We start from the raw sequence: 23,022 nt of genomic DNA, 5'->3' as shown, positions 1-23,022 counted from the left end.
AGGGCGGCTTAACACGGACCGCTTCAAGCAGTTTAGACCGTACACGGACTGCTCGAGCTGTCACGACCGCTTCAAGCCGTCAACTAGGTACGCGGTTTGTAGCGACAGCTCGTGTTGTCAACGACCGACCGCTCGAGCAGTCCGTCTACGTCGCTCAGGCGTTAACTACTTGAGCAGTCCGTGTACGGCCGGGCTTAGATTGTAATTACCGTAGTACGTCGTTTTCGATAAGCGAATTAATGCAGTTAAAAACTATATTCAATGTGCTGAAGAAATAAAAATACTTAGGAAGACAACGGAATTTTGATACCTAAATTTTACGATAAATATAAGATTCAAAAGAAAAAAAAAATTCTAATACTATTTATAAGAACTTTTTTTATAAAAAAATTTCTTATAGTATTAGACATTTATTTTCTTTTCTTATAAGAACCTTTTTTTATAAGAACTTTAGCGAAATAAAAAGCAAGACAGAAGACAAAAGCACAGCCCCCTAGAAGTCAGCGAGCGTGCTAGAGCCTAGAACGTATTGTAAATGATATTTTTTCTTTTAGGCGCGGTGCAGAAGGCATTGTTCCACCTACGACCGTGCGACTATGCGATTGAAGATGATAAGCTACGATGCAAGAAATGCGACAAACTATTCGAGAAAAAGGACAGGCTCAGGAATCACTTGAAAAAGGTGCACTACAAACTGCCTAGATACACGTGTAATATATGCAAAATGGAGTTCATGACCTTAGCGCCGTTGGTGACCCACAAACTAAACATACACAATATAGACGATAGGATATATTGCTCTGCGTGCCAAGCTTCATTCAACACTAAGGTGCAACTGAGAAAGCATATCAATGGATTCCACATGATGGGCCAGAAATATAAATGCGATTCGTGCGATTATGAGTCTTACAACTTCGAATATATGTACAAACACAAGTATAAACACAAAACGGTGAAGGATTACCAGTGCAGGTTCTGTAAAAAAGCATTCTTGAGGAAATCTACCATGGACCTCCATGAGAAGATTCATACGGGGGATAGAAGGAAGGTGTGCAAGGTCTGCGGTCAGGCGTTTGTTCAGAAGGCCAGTTTGAACTATCACATGACGAAATATCACCCGGAAGTCGTGTTTTGATAGGTTTTGCGATTTTCGGAAGAGTTGGAAGTTTGTTTTAGGTAAAGGACAGGAGTTTTAAGTTGACAACGACAGTGTTTTCATTGTTCATGTTTTCAAGTATAAACACAATTTATTGAAATATAACCTGTGTTATACAGTAAGATGTGGGTGTTTTTTATTTCTTATTATTAAACTAGCTGCGCCCAGCGGTTTCACCCGCATGGTTCCGCTCTTGTTGGTCTTAGCGTGATGATAAATAGCCTATAGACTTACCGAAAGAATTTTTCAAATCGGACCAGTAGTTCCTGAGATGAGCGCAGTCAAACAAACAATGCCAAACATTTTATAATAGAATTTGAACTTTTAAATGGATCCATCTTTGCGAAAATAATTATTTGCCTGTCCTCGCGAGCAGTGGTTTTTCATGGTCGAGCTTTTCTAGGCACTTGATCGGAAGTACCATGCTCTTTTAAATAAACTATAGCATTGAATATATTTTTATCGAACACCCTAAATGATTTGCAATTTTCCTGTAACTCCAGCTTTTGTCAAAATGTAAACTTAAAATTATTTTTCTTTTTAATGGGTCACAAATCTTACTTTTACCCATTTATACTGCAAAGCAAATTAATTTTCAGAAACTTTTAGATAGAATGTTTAAAAAACGGTGCAAATATTTGTAGAAGAAAAAATATTGGCGGCATTTCAACAGGTTTTGACTTTGGAACACTCGAACCATGCTGTTTCTAATTTGTTGTCCAGACTGAAAATACTCAGAAATCAGACTTCACTTAAAGTTGTTTTAATTTTATTAATTTAAGCTAACGTTTGAGTAAAATTAAGCAATTTCTTATAAAACTAGATAAACGGGTGTTCTATTACATATGAAATAATGCTTAATCTCTAAACTCAAACTCAAACTCAAACATTCATTTATTCAATTAGACTACTATTTAGTAGCACTTTCGAATCGTCATTACATAGTATTTTTAACATTTACCACCGATTCGGAAAGCAGTATCTATGGAGAAGAATCGGCAAGAAACTCCATAGTTGCTCTTTTAAAATAATGTCAATAAATTTACATAATATGTAACTTATATCTAACTACATAATATGCCAAAGAACTGTCCTGTGGTTTTTACGCGACAACCCTCCATGGGTCTTTATCATCTCTCTGAACTAGTACATTTTTTATGTAAGTTTTAAATTTAGAACTACTAAACTCTTTAATATTGTGAGGAATTCTATTGTATAAGCGTATACCTTGACCCATAAATGAATTTTTAACTTTAGCTAATCGGAAAAATGGCATTTCAATTCTATTCCTGTTCCTTGTGCCATAATCGTGTCTATCTCCTACTCTTGTGTGTAAGTCAGAGCTTTTGTGTACATGCAAAATATTATTAAATATATACTGTGATGGTACAGTAAGGATACCAGTATTCTTAAAATGATCTCTTAGTGAGTCCCGAGCACGTAAATTATATATAGAGCGAACGGCTCTTTTCTGTAAGATAAATATAGTTTCTATATTTGCAGCCCTGCCCCACAGTAGAATTCCATAGGACATAATGCTCTAATACGTTAATACACAAATGTAAATAAATTTGATGACTACTTCAATGTGTTACGTATTTCTAATTAAACGTCCACCACTGTATATGCTCTGTAGTGAAAACATTTCGCTTACGCGATTCAGAGAGAGGTGTCCCTTCATGTACTTCATCGGAATCTGAATATAATACAATCGATATAAATATGTAGTAATATTATAGACTAGCTTCCGCCCGCGACTCCGTCCGCGCGGGTGTCGGTCTTCGCGTGGGTGGTTTATTCCTCCATTTTGAACTGGGAAGACGTTTCTCACTAAATTAATATTAGACGATCACTCTCGTTCGCCACATTGGACGCGTCCGCTGGCATCAAAATTCATAAATTATATGCATCGCGCGCCTTCGGGGTCTTCGCTCCCACCATCACTGGTGAGGGGAAAGAGTACCGGGGCTACGCCCCCCAACTCTGGTGTCTCACGCCTCCCGCCACTACGGGAGGGTCCCTGGGTTAACCCCACATCTGTGGGGCTGTTATTTGTTCAATTGTCGCTTGTGCGTTGTTTCTGGTGGTGTTCTATACGCAGTCCCCCGCCCAGGCAACCTGCCCACGGCGACTCGGGGTTTGCGTTTCCGCGAACCGGGCGATCCGCCCCACCGGGTGAGACCCTTAAGGGAGGCCCAGCGAGTGCGGATCAGCGACCGTGTGCGGTGGCGACGCATCCCCCTCGTCCCGGGCCAAGTCGCGCGGGTAGGGTTTCGCGTCAATCACGCTGGCTCTCCAAGGTGCTATGCTTTGGAGGTGCTCATAGTTCGATCTGTCGGCTTTTTCAAAGATTTTCTTTGCCTGCTCTTTGATGATCTTTTCGAGGGGCTCCACTCCCAAGTCCCTTTCAATAGTGGAGTTGCGGACGTATCTGGGGGCGTCGACGATAACTCGCAGAGTGCGCGACTGAGCCGTCTTTATTTTCTTTTTGCTGGCCTGTGAGATGTAGCCGTACCAGACTGGAGCAGCGTACAAGATCTTGGGTTTAACGTATGTATTGTAGAGTCTCAGCTTCAGTCTGGTAGGCAAGCTGGACGTGAAAATCGGTCTCAGTCGCACAGCTGCGACCTGTGCCTGGCGAGCGGCTTTCAGGGCTTGGTGATTAAAGCACAGGCGCCTGTCAATCTCCACCCCCAGATACGTGGCCTTGCTTGACCATGGGATCCTTGTCTGTTGGAACTCTACATTTGCCGGGTTTGGAGCACAACCCATGCACATTGCTTGCGACTTCTTGGGATTTACCCGGAGTCTCCATCTGTCCAGCCACTCCGGCAGCTGGTCAAGCATTTTCTGCATCTTGATAGCGGCATGGTTACGGTTGAGCGATGTCGCTATGTACGCCGTGTCGTCCGCGAACAGGGATAATTGGGAGTCCGCCCTGTTCGGGATATCGTCCGTGTACACGGCGTACAAGTGCGGTGACAGGCAGCTGCCCTGTGGGACTCCGGCTTCAATCTTCCTAGTGGTGGAGAAGGCACCACCTATGCGGACCTGGAAAGCCCGGTCCTCCAGGAAGCTCCGTATGAAGTTGAGGACATAGTGTGGACAGCTTAACTTGCTCAACTTGAATAGGAGGCCCTCGTGCCACACCTTGTCAAAGGCCTTCTCCATGTCCAAGAACACTGCAACTGCCGCTTCCTTTTTGTTTTTGGCTGCATCGCGCGGCGCGGAACGCCGTCCTTATATAGGAATCGGGGAGGCGTGGCGTCTTGCGGCCCGCGTGTGCCGCAAACGGTTCAAGCCAAATCCGCCTTTCGGCGCTACAGGTTACGGCGCTGAATCCACTGCGGGTAACGCAACGTGTGTTCGCGGTTCTACAAAACAACGTCTATGGATAAAACTGAAAAATTAAAGATTTATTTTTTTCTACGTGTTTTTCCAGGATAAAAAGTATTCTATTTTATGCCCAGGATAATAAGCTATAATTATACCAAGTTTCATCGAAATCGAACCGTTAGTTTTCACGTGATGTCTGCATATACAGACAGACAGACAGACAAAAAATTTTTTAATCACATATTTGAGTTTGGTCACAGAATACATAATAGTAGCTAAACGCCACAGAACGGACACTCTCCGCCTCCCGCCAAAATTAAACACCTCACCCCGCACGACCAGTCTATTAGATGGCCCGCATTTTTTCGTAAGGACGATACGCAACGAAGATTGACAACATTAATCAAATTGACTTAAAGTAATTTTATTATTTTGGATTTGTGAATATCGTTTTTCGTAGAAAATGGTTAGATATTGTGCTGTTTACGGATGTATTTCATCAGAAAAACGCGAATTTCTTTACGCTAGTCACAATTAATGTGCGAACCCTAAAGCATTAACACACACATTTGCACTCTCTACAGTGTGACTGTCAAAACGATAATTTTGTATGGAGTGTCCGGGGTGTGGTTTGGTATCGATCCAGTAACACCCCTGCTATTTATTTTTTCAATATTTTCAATGTACAGAATTCCACCCTTCTACAGATTGATTTTATGTATAGATTATATAAGGTGAAATAATAAGAAAAATTAATGATTTTTTTTGTGAACAATTTACATTTTACTATTTTACTTTCCAAGAATAAAAACCATTAGTTACATTAATGTAGATACTACAATAATAATAAAACACTTTATTGCACAATGCACAGATATACATGCCTTATCTCTTTTAAGTGATTTCTTCCAGTCAACCTTGGGAAATAAAAATAATGAAAGGTACCTAGGTAGTGCATATACAAGAAGTGAATATATACACAAATATAATAATATTTACTCTTTGACTAGTTTTCATAATACTTACCTATAATTGAAGTAAAAATATTTATTGTACACCATATAGCAGACAATTTAAAAAACTTTATAAAAAATTTAATATGCATTACCTTTTCTGCCAGCGATTTCTGCAAGGCTTCCCAAACGACAAGGATAAATTCTATTTATGATGTGTTTAAAATCCATACCTATGATATGATAAAAAAGAGCGTGTTTGCCGATCACACGTGTCAGAAGTGAAACTTCTTTGGCAAGATTGAAAGATACCAAAATCGTCGCCTTACGCCATGACGTCACGGTTTTGCCATGACGTGACCTTGAAATTTTAATCTTAACGCGCCTAAACAAGTTTCACTTCAAAATTATGGTAATTTCTTCACCCTATGTGTCACCGTACTCCACCCGTAAGACGCTCTTATTCTTTTCTAGGCCGCGACTGTTATATCATCGAAGGGGATAAATACGTGTGCACCTTTTGCAAGCGGTCATTCGCTTCCCAACCGTTAGTGTCGCAACACTACCGCTTCGTGCATTTCAAAAAGCGTCCGCGCGTACGAAAGTGCCCAAAATGCGACGAAAAGATACCTGGATACCAAAGAGCGTACCACTTAGAGGAGAGGCATAGCATACCGGCACCAAAATGTGGGGTTTGCAACAAGAGATTCAGATATCCACACCAAGTGGTGCGGCATCAGCAGAAAATACATATGGGTGAAAAGACAATATATTGCAAAATTTGTGCCAAGAATTTCTTTGATAGCCAAGGCCTAAAGTTGCATATGGTGACCCATTCGAACGTTAAAAACTTTTCGTGTGATGTGTGCAAGAGACGATTTAGGTGGGAGAATAATTTGAAAGATCATTTGAGGATACACAGTGGGGATAGGAGGTATGAGTGTAGGGTCTGTGGGAAGGCGTTCGTACAGAAGTCTGGTTTGAAACGGCATGGTGTAAGGCATCATTCTGGAGTCGATGTTCTCAATGTAAGAGTGGGATAGACTTGCCTGTATTTTATAGCGTTTGCTTAATAGTACGTTATGAGACAATTTTTATACATAATAATACTTTTTTTATAAAAAAAAAAAATTGGTTGTTTGTAAAGTAGGTTTACGATCGAGATGTTTACGTGATAACGTCTTATTGGTGGCAGCGCTCGAGATGAGACGGGAGATCGGTCCGTCTCTCTCTCGTTATACCTGCGATCGCGCTCGTGAGGTTTTGGCGTGACACAAGTTTCTGAAAATGTCACCCGACTAAAACGATTTTAAAAACGTTATCACGTCAAAAATTTCTTATAGTATTAGACATTTATTTTCTTTTCTTATAAGAACCTTTTTTTATAAGAACTTTAGCGAAATAAAAAGCAAGACAGAAGACAAAAGCACAGCCCCCTAGAAGTCAGCGTGCGTGCTAGACAAGAAGCTTATATCTAATACACTGGAGACCTCAGTATGAACACTAACCTGTCACAAGAAAATATGACCTTGAATGACGCCTGTATGTTCCTTCATCCCTTTCACACCAATTTGCCAAGTTAGGTGTGAAAGGGACAAAAAAAACATACAGGCGTCATTCAAGGTCATACCTTCCCGTGACAAGTCAACGTTCATAGTGCAATCTCCAGTGTATTAGATATAAGCTTCTTGGTGCTAGAGCCTAGAACGTATTGTAAATGATATTTTTTCTTTTAGGCGCGGTGCAGAAGGCATTGTTCCGCCTACGACCGTGCGACTATGCGATCGAAGATGATAAGCTACGATGCAAGAAATGCGACAAACTATTCGAGAAAAAGGACGCGCTCAGGTATCACATGAAAAGGGTGCACTACAAACTGCCTAGATACACGTGTAATATATGCAAAATGGAGTTCATGACCTTAGCGCCGTTCTTGACCCACAAACTAAACATACACAATATAGACGATAGGATATATTGCTCTGCGTGCCAAGCTTCATTCACCGCTAAGTGGCAACTGAGAAACCATATCAATGGATTCCACATGATGGGCCAGAAATATAAATGCGATTCGTGCGATTATGAGTCTTACAACATCGTATATATGTGCAAACACAAGTATAAACACAAAACGGTGAAGGATTACCAGTGCAGGTTCTGTAAAAAAGCATTCTTGAGGAAATCTAACATGGACCTCCATGAGAAGATCCATACGGGGGATAGAAGGAAGGTGTGCAAGGTCTGCGGTCAGGCGTTTGTTCAGAAGGCCAGTTTGAACTATCACATGACGAAATATCACCCGGAAGTCGTGTTTTGATAGGTTTTGCGATTTTCGGAAGAGTTGGAAGTTTGTTTGAGGTAAAGGACAGGAATTTTAAGTTGACAACGACAGTGTTTTCATTGTTCATGTATTCATGTATAAACACAATTTATTGAAACATAACCTTTGTTATACAGTAAGATGTGGGTGTTTTTTATTTCTTATTATTAAACTAGCTGCGCCCAGCGGTTTCACCCGCATGGTTCCGCTCTTGTTGGTCTTAGCGTGATGATAAATAGCCTATAGACTTACCGAAAGAATTTTTCAAATCGGACCAGTTGTTCCTTAGATTAGCGCGGTCAAACAAACAAACTCTCCAGCTTTATAATTTTAATTAGTATTAGTATAGATTGGTTCAAAATCTAAGATATATGTCAATGTTTACAAATGAAATATAAATAAATGATCTTTCTTTTCTTTCTTTCTTTTCTAAATAATTCCGTTAGAGATATTTTTATGTATGTGGAGGAAGGAATGCGGAATTCCTCCGACGAAATGGGGAGGATCCTCGACCAGTCTACTCGACTGGCCGGTCGTTAAGGCCTCGATGAAGGATGTTGGAAAGTTGTATGCAGTGGTGGACGTTTAATTAGAAACACGTAACTCGATGAAGTTGTCATCAAATTCATTTAACATTTATGTATTAACGTCTTAGAGATTAAGTATTATATCATACTAGCTTTCCGCCCGCGGCATCGCCCGCGCAGTCAAAGAAAAACCCGCAAAGTTCCCGTTCCCGTGGGATTTCCGGGATAAAACCTATCCTTTGTCCTTTCTCGGGTATCAGAATATCTCTATACCAAATCTCATGCAAATTGCGTGATTGAGTAACAGACAGACAGACAGAGTTACTTTCGCATTTATAATATTAGTATGGATGTAATAGAACATCCGCAAAAACACGCTTTTTATAGAAAACCGAACTAAAAAATAGAAAATAAATTTAAATGAATTTAAATTAAGAAAATAGTGTTAAAAATTTCAATGAATATAAATTAATAAATTTAAAAAAAAGCGTGGGGTGCATGGTGTCAATGATTATAGATATTTTATTGACAGATATGAGTAGAGAGCACCCCACGCTTTTTTTAAAAATAAATATTTTTTTTTACTCACACTATTATTAATTTATATTCATTGAAATTTTTAACACTATTTCCTTAATTTAAATTCATTTAAATTTATTTTCTATTTTTTAGTTCGGTTTTCTATAAAAAGCGTGTTTTTTAGTTTTTTTAAACTATCATTTATTTTCTACTTTTTAGTTTGGTTTATTTATAATAGCTTGTTTTTTTTTTAATTTTAAACTATTGCACGACTCATGATGCGAAGCATCAGAGAGTGCTTTACGATCGAAAAATTTTTTTCGCCTTATTTTGGCAACTATTTTTAGTATTATAGCCTTATTAGTTAAAGGAATCAAGATATTTTGCATACTATTGTCGAGATAATTTAACGGAGATTAATTCTATACTTGCTAAAAATTAATTTAGTGCAATAGAAACGGAAAAAAATATCAAAGTAGGTAAAAAAATTTTCCTGTCCGTCATGTATAAAACTCCGGAAACACTGTAAATCGACACTTGTAGATCATCAAATGCGAATGGCTAATTAATTGTATACAAAAATTTGTCAATATTAGAGGAAACGGCTAAAGATAATTATTGGAAATAAAAATTAACATCGAGTCCTGCCTTATCGACTGTAGAAAAAAATTATAGAAAATTTTAAATATTCTTACCTTATCGACTATAGATGAAAGTTATATAAATTAACAAAAATCATATTTTGCAAATTGAAAAATGGAATAATTTTATCAAATTAGTGTATTGTCATCGGTCCTCAATAAATCTACAAAGTTTGAACGAAATCTGGCCGTTTAAAGTGGGTCAAAATCGCGCCCAAAGAAGTCGGTTACAAACAAACATACAGGTGAAGCTAATAAAAGCGTGTAAAATAATTTAAGGTTCCTAGATAGTGCATATACAAGACGTGAATATATACACAAATATAATAATATTGACTAATTTTCATAATACTTACCTATAATTGAAGTAAAAATATTTATTGTACACCATATAGCAAGACAATTTAAAAAACTTTATAAAAAATTTAACATTCATAACCTTTTCTGCCAGCGATTTCTGCAAGGCTTCCCAAACGACAAGGATAAATTCTATTTATGATGTGTTTAAAATCCATACCTATGATATGATAAAAAAGAGCGTGTTTGCCGATCACACGTGTCAGAAGTGAAACTTCTTTGGCAAGATTGAAAGATACCAAAATCGTCGCCTTACGCCATGACGTGACGGCTTTGCCATGACGTGACCTTGAAATTTTAATCTTAACGCGCCTAAACAAGTTTCACTTCAAAATTATGGTAATTTCTTCACCCCATGTGTCACCATACTCCACCCGTAAGACGCTCTTATTCTTTTCTAGGCCGCGAATGTTATACCATCGAAGGGGATAAATACGTGTGCACCTTTTGCAAGCGGTCATTCGCTTCCCAACCGTTAGTGTCGCAACACTACCGCTTCGTGCATTTCAAAAAGCGTCCGCGCGTACGAAAGTGCCCAAAGTGCGACGAAAAGATACCTGGATACCAAAGAGCGTACCACTTAGAGGAGAGGCATAGCATACCGGCACCAAAATGTGGGGTTTGCAACAAGAGATTCAGATATCCACACCAAGTGGTGCGGCATCAGCAGAAAATACATATGGGTGAAAAGACAATATATTGCAAAATTTGTGCCAAGAATTTCTTTGATAGCCAAGGCCTAAAGTTGCATATGGCAACCCATTCGAACGTTAAAAACTTTTCGTGTGATGTGTGCAAGAGACGGTTTAGGTGGGAGAATAATTTGAAAGATCATTTGAGGATACACAGTGGGGATAGGAGGTATGAATGTAGGGTCTGTGGGAAGGCGTTCGTACAGAAGACTGGGTTGAAACGGCATGGTGTAAGGCATCATTCTGGAGTCGATGTTCTCAATGTAAGAGTGGGATAGACTTGCCTGTATTTTATAGCGATTGCTTAATAGTACGTTATCAGACAATTTTTATACATAACTAGCGGTCCGCCCCGGCTTCGCCCGCGTTTTCAAAGAAAAACCCGTTCCCGTAGGATTTCCGGGATAAAACCTATCCTATGTCCTTTCTCGTGTATCAAAATATCTCTATACCAAATTTCATGCCAATTGGTTCAGTAGTTAAGGCGTGATTGAGTAACAGACAGACAGACAGAGTTACTTTCGCATTTATAATATTAGTATGGATATAATCATACCTATAAGCCAAAAAGTTGTGATTACTGACACTTGATCATAAAATAATATGTACCTCGTCATTGCCAAGTCTTACTTATATCCGTTCAGTGGTTTACCCGTGAAAGACTAATACACATTCCCTAACTCAGACGTCCTCGCCAATAAACAGCGTACAATCTGTACGCCTCCTTGCATCACATATGATGCAAGGACGTATTGTGAAGTATCAATTTGTATCATATGTGATGCAGGGACTGTCAACGTGTTAAGACAATAGTGTAGATATCGATCCATCCTCACAAACTTTGCGCATTTGTAATATTAAGTAGGATTGAATAATTTTATAACATTGGTTGGACAAGGAAGATAGTGTGCTTACACATCCATACTTCCATACTTATATTATAAATGCGAAAGTAACTCTGTCTGTCTGTCTGTTACTCAATCACGCCTTAACTACTGAACCAATTTGCATGAAATTTGGTATGGAGATATTTTGATACCCGAGAAAGGACATAGGCTACCTTTTATTGCGAAATATGTACCACGGGCGAAGCCGGGGCGGACCTCTAGTATTATATACATAATGAAATAACTACACTATCGTAGTTACCTTAATTAAGTAGCAATGTAATAAAATAAAAGCAAAGCATATTAAATATTTTTTTAAGCTATTGCATAGCTTCTATCGCGGGCCTTGAGCGCGGGGACCGAATCGAGAAATTCCGTAACGAAAAAACCTCACGCTCCCCACTTCGACGGGCTCGGAGGTGTGGCTTGAAGGCATGCTATGCAATAGCTTTACCGCGGCAGTCCCCGAGTGCCACACGTCTTTTTTTATTTTCATTTCGTTTACCTCAATAATGGGATGTGATCTATATCTTTATTTACTCTTATTTATTTATATCTACCATGAATGACAATGTTATTAAACATTGATGGTCTTCAATATCTTCTCTACCACAGACAGGATAAAATATTTATTATAACTCAGTTTTTACGTTATAAGGTTTCACATAGCGAAATAATGTTAGATATATGTGTAAAATATGTTTTCTGTACTATTAATAAATAAAAGAGCCATTAAGAAATATTTGAAACATCGAACTTGGTACTGTCTCTACAAATAGAAAAACTTAGATCGGCCACTCTTGATCCAATAAAAGGACAGAATGAAAAAATGAAATGAACGAGCCTCTTTTGTTCTAGGCGATGGTAACCAACGCCATACGATCGAGGAACCGAACTATACCCAGATAGAAGAGAACGGCCAGCAAAAATATAAATGCAAAGATTGCGCGAAACTATTCGGGAAAAAGAGCCTCTTCAACCAGCACTATAAATGGGTGCATCTCAAAATCGGCTCCAAAATGACAGGATGCCATTTCTGCAATGAGAAAGTCAGGGCACATTTAAGAGCTCAACATATGGAAACAAAGCATGGTGTACCTGCTCCTACATGTAATGCGTGCGGGAAGAAATTCTCCTACCCGTTCCAAGTGATACACCATCAAAAGACCTACCATATGGGAGAGAAGAATATAACCTGTCCCATTTGTAATATGAAGTTCGGGTCTAAAGTTAATCTGTATCAGCATAAAGTGAAACATTCAGAGGAGAAATTGAATAAGTGTGAATACTGTGGGGAGTGTTTTAAGTGGCGGAAACAGTGGTCGAGGCATATGACGAAGCATAAAGTTCAGAACTGATGTGTATAAACCTTTTGTATTTTCTTGGACAAATTATGTTATTAATTATCATATTAAATTATCATATTCTTATTTATACATATTTTTAAGTGAATCAGTGTCATTTACACACGAAAAATATTTATGATTCATGTAATGCGATCTTTTATTGAAAAAAAATATTGGTTATTAATGATCTAATAACACCTACAGATGGCGCTGATATAAATACAAAAAGTTCTTAAACTTACTTACTCCTTTGTTCTTACTTAACTTACATTAAATACGCACACTCAATTAAAACTACAATTACCTATAATACCTTATTTATCAAATGTATGCTTATATGATTATTTTAGAACTAAGTTTATCACACATACAAGTAAGGCTTCGCGCGCATTTACAAAGAAAAACCCGCATAGTTCCCGTTCCGTGATAAAAAAGTAGCCTATATGTCTTATGATCCATTGAAATGTTACATTTTTTAGGCCTGACCTTGAGTTTTTTAGAGGACGCAATTTTATTTTTTTGATGTGTAGGGGGGGTCAGTGTGAAGCTAAAACCAAGTTTGTGGGGTCGCCACCCTCGTCCCATGGCCGCCATCTTGAAAATAGCGGTTGAAATGGTTTTAACGATATATCTCTTAAACTATTTATCTGATAATAAAACAATTTTAACATTATTTGTTGCAAATTAAATTCTCTACAACTTTGATTCAGTAACTTTTTGTCGTAGAACTATAAATAAAAAAGTTATAAGTGAAAATGTTCAGAAATTAGAGCTATTTATATTTTTCAATAAAACTTTTTTTTATCATTTTACGAAGAAATGATATAAGACTATTTTTGTAGATTGTTTTTCGAGGAACAACTTTTATATACAACATTTTTTCATTACGTCAATAGCTAAGGTTTTACAGCGCTCAGAAGCTAGTTTATAATATACTAGATTTCCGCCCGCGGCTTCGCCCGCGTTTTCAAAGGAAAACCCGCATAGTTCCCGTTCCCGTGGGATTTCCGGGATAAAACCTATCCTATGTGTTAATCCAAGTTACCCTCTATATGTGTGCTAAATTTCATTGTAATCGGTTCAGTAGTTTTTACGTGAAAGAGTAACAAACATCCATACATCCATATATCCATAAAAACTTTCGCCTTTATAATAGTTTATAATATAAGTAAAATTAATCAGTGATACCACTTTTTAATATTTAGTTAGAAAAATTGAATGCTATAATTCAATTTAATATAATATTTTTCTATAAAAAATCATCAGTGAAACAGCATTTATCAACTTTAATAAAATAAGGAGAAACGTATTTTTTTATAAATGACGATTAATTAAGTGTAAATATAGTGAACGATCTCTTTATCTCAATTTAATAAGTTTTTGTCTACATAAAAAAATATATTTAAAATAATTTGGAAAATCCAAAAGTGCACGCCTCATAATTTTTTTTTTAATAAATATTTATTAATTATTATTTTTGTTGATTTAATAACAATTAAACCACATCGAATCAGACCCTGAAAAATGAAAGGGTTCTATTCCTGAGCATACTCAAGCGTAAGAGAAAAAAAAAAAAGACTCGATTAGTAAAGTATTTCGGTCGCTATCGTGTTAACAAGAAAATCCTCCGCACATACAGACACACGGACGTCCAAGACAGAACTTTTTTAAACTGTTTTTTAACTAGTTTAAATAACAAAAATGACATCAAAATATCATGAACGTTAAAAATAGTGTTTTTTCTTAATATGTGTGTGTATGTATTATCTTACAAGTGCAATGTATGATACATAAAGACATTTTAAGTTTGAAAAATCAGATGTTTTGCGCGAAGTGACAGTAGTACCCACCTCAACGCTTCGCTTATGAGGCGTGCAATAGGATAGCGAATATAAAACGTAGGAATAACAATTAATTTATATTTGCTGTCAGCCCCGGCTTCGCCTGTAATATTTTGTATAGTTAGGAAGATAAAATGACGTAAGTATATTCAGTGCTATGTTTAAATTAACTAATATAAAACACATCGAATGATCTATTAATATAAGCATGAATAAGAAGGCTCTTAAAATGTTTATACAGACGATTTTGATGCTTATGTTCTTGTAACAAAGTATTATTTTTAGATAATTTATTATGTTCAAATGATTCGCATTTCAATAAATTATTTTAATTAATGGGTACTTCGTTTTCGCTTCTCTATCTATACTTCTATACTAATATTATAAAGAGGAAAGGTTTGTATGTATGTATGTATGGTTTTCACGCATAAACTACTGGACCGATTTTGATGAAATTTGGCACAGACAATCTTTAGACCCTGAGAAAGAACATAGGTTACTTTTATTGCGAAATACGTACCACGGGCGAAGCCGGGGCGGACCGCTAGTGATAAATAATATTCGTAACTGTTCAGTGTTGTTAAGTGTAGTGTAGGTAAGCAGTGCTATAAACAACCTTCTAAAAAAGAAATCTTTAAATTCGAAGATAGAAGATAATCTTAAGTGTCCGCCAACCAAGAAACGAAGTGACGAAGCTCTTTTGTTCTAGGCGGATTGTGCGAACAATATTGCGACGTACACCAAGAGACAGACGGTACGCACACGTACACGTGCAAACTGTGCTCGAGAACGTACAAGCGACGCGACTCGATAAAGCAACACTACAGGCATGTGCACCTGAAACAGAGGCCGAAGTTGTACGGTTGTTACTATTGCCCAGAAAAAGTTGGGGCACATTTGCGCGCGCATCACATGGAAACCGCGCACGGTATACCGGCGCCATCTTGCGGCGCGTGTGGAAAGAAGTTCGCATTCCCGTTTCAAGTCGTGCGACATCAGAAAACCTTCCACATGGGAGAGAAGAACTACGTCTGTCAGATTTGTAAGATGAGCTTCGGGACTAAGCCGAATTTGCAGCAGCATATTATAAAGCACACGACAGAGAGGCCGTTTAAATGCGATTTCTGCGAAGAGGCCTTCAAGTGGAAGAAACATTTAAGGCGTCATGTTGCAGGACATCTGAATCAAAAGAAACGATAGTTTATAAGGTGTTGGATGTGTTTTTGTAGCGTTTGATCAAACCGAGATAGAAATTTAGCCTACTAGCGTGCCCAGGCTTAACATTTTTAATATAGCGCCATCTATTGGAATTTATTTAGAGAAGTGTTTCAAATGCGCATCGTAATCCGATGATGATCTTACCATGAGAATGAGATGTTTTACTAAGTTAGAAAGTCTCCAGACACAATAGTATCATAAAATCGCTCCGTGGCCGTGTGAAAGAAAGAAACAAAAAATATTTTTTTGTATATAGTTAGGTCAAATAAAAAATAATAAAGAAAATTCTTGCTCATAATAATATTAGTTTAGACTTTATACAGTAGTCTTTTTATTAAAGTTAGAAGAAGATTTATTAGTCTATGATGATAGATAAAAAGAGTATCTATATAATATATAAAACTCAAAGTTTGACTGATATAGTGATCTATCAACGCACAGCCCAAACCACTGGACGTATCGGGCTGAAATTTGGCATGCAGGTAGATGTTAGGACGTAGGCATAAGGCCGCTAAGAAAGGATTTCCCGAAGTTCTTGCGGGAACGGGGAAAAACGGGGATGCACGTACAAAGTCGTAGGCGGAAGCTAGTTGTAAAATATAATCAATTGTGTAATAGTAAGTAAGTACTTAACTATAATATGAAAAAAGATTTTTTGTTTGTTCGGAGAATCATTTACCCCTTGAGTTTACGTTTAAATTTGATATTGTTATTTATATTTAGAAAAATTATATTATTCTTACGAACAATTATAATTCTTTCATTTCTTTCACATCCATACGACTTAATGTCACACATTATTTTAAGCAACTGCTTCATACCCACTGCCTCCTTGGTACAGTGGTTGACGTGTGAGCGTAGAACCGAGGGGTCCTGGGTTCGATTCCCGGTGGAGACAAAGAAAAAAAATGTCTCAGTCTGGTAGGACATAGAAGGCTGATCACCTACTTGTCCCTAAAGAAAATCGATCAGTGAAACAGATTTATGCATAATGCATCTGCCCCTTACCCCACTCGGTGACACGGGACTTCATTTTTGCTACATACCGTGTAGTGATACTTGATACTTCATCTTTATGGGACTACTTTTTATAGGTTAGATTTTTTAAATGAAACACAAAATTCACTTGTACAATTTATTTATTTATTTATGCGTTACTAGCGGTCCGCCCCGGCTTCGCCCGCGGTACATAATATTTAAGTTTTCTCTACATAAGAACCATCCTCGTACTTCAAGGAATATAATAAAAAAAGAATTATCGAAATCGGTTCAGCCGTTCTCGAGTTATGCGCTTACCAACACATTTTGCGATTCATTTTTATAATTGTACATACATACCAGGGCAAACAAACTTAGACTATAATAATTTTATTCAATAATAACACACGGGCACATATGCGCCAAAATGCGGCCTTATTGCTCAAGAGCAATCTCTTCCAGGCAACCCTGATTGTAAGGAATGTTGAACGAGTACGCGTTGGCGCAAATTCAATGTCTAATCTTTATGTACCTACAGATACCTGACGATGATGTTAATAAAATTGGTCGTAGATCTATAATAAATTTGGAAAATCCAAAAGTGCACGCCTCATAATTTTTTTTTAATAATTATTTATTAATTATTATTTTTGTTTATTTAATAACAATTAAACCACATCGAATCAGACCCTGAAAAATGAAAGGGTTCTATTCCTGAGCATACTCAAGCGTAAGAGAAAAAAAAGACTCGATTAGTAAAGTATTTCGGTAGCTATCGTGTTAACAAGAAAATCCTCCGCACATACCTACAGACACACGGACGTCCAAGACAGAACTTTTTTAAACTGTTTTTTAACTATAGTCCTTTTCACCTATGATGATTCCTGTGACACTTCATCGTGTTCCGAATTACGTATTTTATGTTTAAAACGCCAAAATAATTTTAGTGCATAATATTTTTATTTTATGGCGGAATTATTGCCAAAAATATAAAAATAAAACATCTTAGACTTATAAATCGAAAACAGTATTGTTTAATTTAATATAATGAAAAATAAAATAAAATAACACAAAAATATAATACCTACGCAATTTGTGTACATGAAATGGATCGTTGAAAAATCATAGAGTTGGAAAATCATATAATCGGCGCCCATCTTGTGATCGTTTGTCAATCGAGTCAATCGTCTGTACGAGTGCATACAAGTTGCATTTTTATAATGATACTTTACGTGGTATTCTGTTATTGTTACTAATTGTTATTGTTGACTTTTTGTTGCTGTTGTTTGCTAAGTTTCCTTAGTTAATTGTTGGCGAAATGCCGAAAAAACTAATTTTGGTACTTTATTCAAATCGATTTCATTTCCATATAAAATATTATCGATTATCGAAAACAATTGATATGATTTCAGTAAAGACATCTCTACACGTGTCAAAAATCCATGTGTCACAGAAATCATCTTAGGTGGAAAGGACTATAGTTTAAATAACAAAAATGACATCAAAAATATCATGAATGTTAAAAATAGTGTTTTTTCTTAATATGTGTGTGTATGTATTATCTTACAAGTGCAATGTATGATACATAAAGACATTTTAAGTTTGAAAAATCAGATGTTTTGCGTGAAGTGACAGTAGTACCCACCTCAACGCTTCGCTTATGAGGCGTGCAATAAAAACTAGATTTCCGCCCGCGGCTTCGCCCACGTTTACAAAGAAAAAACCACATAGAATAGTTCCCGTTGCTGTGGGATTTCAGGAATAAAAAGTACCTAGCCTATGTCTTATTCTGGGTCTTCAGCTTTAGCAACGAAATACCAAAATTCATTGTAATCGGTTTAGTATGTAGTATTTGCGGGATTCACATAAACATCCATCCTCACATTTTGCATTTTTAATATAAATAGGAAGTAGGACTAGCTGTAACTTATAGTCCGCGTACAAGAATTGATTTAGGTATATAATTTTTGAAATCGGTTTAGTAAATCTTGAGCTCTCCTTGTAACAAACAAACTATTCAGCTTTATACCTTATAACTTTTCCGCGCGGTTTCACTTACGGACGAAATTAAGTATTTCTATAGCTCATGTGTTATTCTGATGTGGTATACATCAGAATAACACATGAGCTATATTCCTGTAAAGTTAACAAAAATTCTTTTCATTAAAGTAAGTAAATAATTCTAAATAAATAAATAAATAAATAAATAAATAAAGTACCTAAATTTAACGTGAAAGTGTTACGTACCTACATCCATCCAATCATACTTACAAACTTTCACGTTTATTATACTACTATGACTAGACTAGATAATAACAGGATGACCTCTCACGCGTCCTACTATAAAATACTGATTTAGTTACGAGCAAATAATGTACGTAGGACGCGTGAAGCTTTAAAGCTATCAAAAAACACAGCCGGACACAAGAGAGATTCATTTTTATTTTTCTGCTTTTAGGCGACGATGGCGCGCAACGAAAAGAAACAGCGCCATCCGTTCAAACAATGAGACAAGAAATGAAACACAGGCCCAGAAGGGGCGAGAAATACGACCCCAACCTTACAATCGTAATCGAGAACAAAAAAGTATCGTACAAATGCAACACGTGCAGCAAGGAGTTCCAGAAACGAGGGCATTACACACAGCACAGGAACTATGTGCACCTAAAGAAACGACCAAAAGTGTTCGGTTGTAATCTCTGTGATGTGAGAGTGCCTCACAACAAGCGAGCTATGCATATGGAAACACACGGGCTAAAAGCGCCGACTTGTGGTGCGTGTGGCAAGAAATTCTCCTTCCCCTTCCTAGTCGAACGGCACATACGAATCTACCACATGTTCGAAAAGGACCACAAGTGCCCTGAATGCGGTTTGGAATTCGCCACGCAAAACAAACTTCAACAGCACAGCCTAACACACACGGACAAAAGACCATACCCCTGTGAGATTTGCGGCAAGAGCTACAGGTCGAGAACTAACCTGAGAAGGCACATGAAGATGCACTTAAATATACGGAACCATGTGTGCCCGGTTTGCGAGGAGGCGTTCGTGCAACAGACGAGTCTGAAATATCATATGAAAAGCCGACACTCGGATTACTCTGGGCCGCTTAAACGCAAACAAGACAGTCAGTCGGGTAACTGATAATAATAATAACAAAACGATGTGATGTCTTATCTTCTTATATCATACGTTGGATCCACGGTATTATACCATAGAAGATGAATTTCCTATCCTATCCTACTATACTTTTTATACTCTCCTCCAGCCTCCTTACTTTTCATCCTATCCTTCTTGGATGAATGGAAATTCTTCACGTAACAAAAAACATTACGTAAAGGTGTAGGTACTAAAAAAAATAGCGAAAGGGTGCCTTTTCGCTAGGCAGACATACTTACCAGGCATGAGGCAACCATAACAATAAAAGAAAATAAAACCAAACCAAAATGAGGGAATTATTGTGACATTGTTAAATATTCAAAATATACCTACTAAAAATAGCACATACAAAGCAAACATTAACATAGTTATATGAACAGATACATATTATTCTTATATATAAAAACTAGCTTTCCACCCGCGGCTTCGCCCGCGCAGTCAAAGAAAAACCCGCATAGTTCCCGTTCCCGTGGGATTTCCGGGTTATAACCTATCCTATGTCGCAGGGTAAAAAAGTAGCCTATGTCCTTTCTCGGGTATCAAAATATCTCTATACCAAATTTCATGCAAATTGGTTCAGTAAATAAGGCGTGATTGAGTAACAGACAGACAGACAGAGTTACTTTCGAATTTATAATATTAGTATGGATGAATCGCAAAATGTGTTGGTAAGCGCATAACTCGAGAACGGCTGAACCGATTTCGATAATTCTTTTTTTATTATATTCCTTGAAGTACGAGGATGGTTTTTATGTAGAGAAAACGTAATTATGTACCACGGGCGAAGCCGGGGCGGACCGCTAGTGATAAATAAATATATCTTTCTTTCCTTTATATTCTATTCCTTATCCCATCCTGTCTTCAACGCCTTCCTATCCCAGTGGCCTTTACATCCTATCCTACTGATGTTATTAACGTGAAAATTTGTGAGGAGGGATTCATGTATAAATTTAAACACAAACATATTTTATTAATTCAATTAGACTTCTTCTAGAAGCACTTGAATCGTCATAACAGTTTTAACATTTACCACTGATTCGGGAGCAGTATTTTTGAAGAACCGGCAAGAAAAAAAAGGCATCGTGAATGTTTGTGAGGATGGATTCATGTACTCTTTCATGTCACTAACTAATCGGATATATTATATGAAATTTGGTACATTATAGTTTGGATTAACACATAGGATACTTAGAGCTATACCTAGTTTTTAAATTAATGTAAAAAGAAACCTTTAGGTATCGGATTCCGTATGTTATTCGCAGTGTTAAAAATTTATGTATTCAAGTAGATGAATAAAGTTTTAATTTTGAAATATTTTGTGTTTTTTTTTTCTTTTGTTAAAAAAAAATTACAACTAACTAGTTGTAAATTATGCTAGTAGTAGTTCATGAAATGGTCGCTTTTTGTGATTTTGGCAATTTTATGTAAGAAGATTATTAAATCGTCTTAATTTGACGAATTGATATCCACATTTGAACCAATCTTATAAATAGGTGTCCATTAAATCCTAACTAATATTATGAACTAACTGCGCCCCGCGGTTTTAACCGCATTGCTCATGTTGGTCTTAGCGTGAAGATCTAAGCTTCTAACCCTCCTCGATAAATGGGGTATCTAACACCGAAAGAATTTTTCAAATCGGACCAGCAGGTAGTTCCTGAGATTAGCGCGTTCAAACAAATAAACAAGCTTTACTATATTGTGAAAGTCTTAAAATTGTAAAATTCCGGTAGGTAATTTTATACAATAATAACACACGGGCACATATGCACCAAAAGGCGGCCTTATTGCTCAAGAGCAATCTCTTCCAGGCAACCCTGATTGTAAGGAATGTTGAACGAGTACGCGTTGGCGCAAATTCAATGTCTAATCTTTATGTACCTACAGATACCTGACGATGATGTTAATAAAATTGGTCGTAGATTTATAATAAAAACTAGATTTCCGCCCGCGGCTTCGCCCACGTTTACAAAGAAAAAACCACATAGAATAGTTTCCGTTGCTGTGGGATTTCAGGAATAAAAAGTACCTAGCCTATGTCTTATTCTGGATCTACAGCTTTAGCAACGAAATACCAAAATTCATTGTAATCGGTTTAGTATGTAGTATTTGCGGGATTCACATAAACATCCATCCTCACATTTTGCATTTTTAATATAAATAGGAAGTAGGACTAGCTGTAACTTATAGTCCGCGTACAAGAATTGATTTAGGTATATAATTTTTGAAATCGGTTTAGTAAATCTTGAGCTCTCCTTGTAACAAACAAACTATTCAGCTTTATACTTTATAACTTTGCCGCGCGGTTTCACTTGCGGACGAAATTAAGTATTTATATAGCTCATGTGTTATTCTGCAGGGGCGTGCACAGAGTTTTTGGACAGGGTAGGCAGAAATATTGCAATGATAATAAGTCATAAAAACTAATATTTCATTTTTCATATTGCAGTACTGATATTTGATTGGAGATACATAGTATTTCCGCAAAATAATGGAAAACATATCACGAACATAGGTCATAATTATCTATAAAATAATTGTCAAAGTAGGTATGATATCCTAACTAGTATTCTATAATATAGAATTATTATGTAATTAATGATTAACTTTACCTTTGTGTATTACAAATTCCGGTATAGATCCATTTATAGATCGGCCTTTTTCCTATCACTCTCTGTTTGATAAAAGTTTATTCATAAAACAAAAATAAGAATTTTTCATTAAATTAGGTACATGCCTTATTATCTTACAAAATACACTGATGATATACATAATCTATTTAGTTACTCTCAAAACACTTCACTTACAAATTGTCGTAGTAAACATTATTAATTTTCTCTAAAAACAAATTTAACCTCAAAGTAAACGTTTGTTATTTCCAAAACAAAACAAACGAATAATGATACTATTTGCAGATGGTCTTTACCGCTACAAAATTGTATACATTATCACACTTCTTAAATTGGTCGCATATTCAACTACAGTTTCGACTTTCGATGTAGTTCCGAATTCGGTTCGTACCTAATTCGTATAATATTATCTTCGTAAAAAGACACTGCCTACCTTGTGTGTTTGTGTGCGTGGTTTAATTA

At 36.8% G+C, this 23,022-nt stretch overlaps 2 protein-coding genes across 9 annotated transcripts in view; both read left to right on the top strand.

The window, feature by feature from the left end:
* The window catches only part of LOC149475915 (uncharacterized), a 106,138-nt gene that overhangs the window by 62,496 nt on the left and 20,620 nt on the right, over window positions 1–23,022 (top strand). The window contains exons 6-7 of one of the 8 annotated variants that reach the window (XM_089712841.1): window positions 7,182–7,293; window positions 19,230–19,600. The exons of 3 other annotated variants lie outside the window; for them this stretch is intronic. In XM_089712841.1, the coding sequence (XP_089568967.1) occupies window positions 7,182–7,293; window positions 19,230–19,467 (350 nt within the window). In that variant the 3' untranslated portion in view covers window positions 19,468–19,600. Of the gene's footprint in view, window positions 1–554; window positions 1,264–5,919; window positions 6,504–7,181; window positions 8,183–19,229; window positions 21,245–23,022 lie in introns of those variants that run through there. 4 more of the 8 variants (XM_089712831.1, XM_089712834.1, XM_089712838.1 and 1 more) reach the window with 4 other exon arrangements.
* Window positions 9,569–16,131, top strand: LOC149475917 (uncharacterized). Its single transcript, XM_089712463.1, has 4 exons — window positions 9,569–10,764; window positions 11,187–11,250; window positions 12,247–12,678; window positions 15,285–16,131. Exons 1-4 carry the CDS (start codon window positions 10,165–10,167, stop codon window positions 15,773–15,775), a joined length of 1,587 nt encoding a protein of 528 aa, XP_089568589.1. The 5' UTR covers window positions 9,569–10,164; the 3' UTR covers window positions 15,776–16,131.

The sequence above is a fragment of the Colias philodice genome, chromosome 29 (genome assembly GCF_061535455.1).
Source record: "Colias philodice isolate Cphi_HAF_F1 chromosome 29, ilColPhil1 Martin Lab GWU primary, whole genome shotgun sequence".
In the NCBI taxonomy this organism is placed as follows: domain Eukaryota; kingdom Metazoa; phylum Arthropoda; class Insecta; order Lepidoptera; family Pieridae; genus Colias; species Colias philodice.
Note: the sequence above shows the minus strand (reverse complement) of the source record. Positions and strands in the feature narration are given on the sequence as shown.

Coding starts and splice junctions, on each gene's coding strand:
- LOC149475917 (XM_089712463.1), top strand. CDS start 10,165: ATGTGTCACCATACTCCACCCGTAAGACGCTCTTATTCTTTTCTAGGC. Junction 10,765..11,186: donor CTGGAGTCGATGTTCTCAAT/GTAAGAGTGGGA, acceptor TCCCTAACTCAG/ACGTCCTCGCCAATAAACAG. Junction 12,679..15,284: donor ATTGAATAAGTGTGAATACT/GTGGGGAGTGTT, acceptor CTTTTGTTCTAG/GCGGATTGTGCGAACAATAT.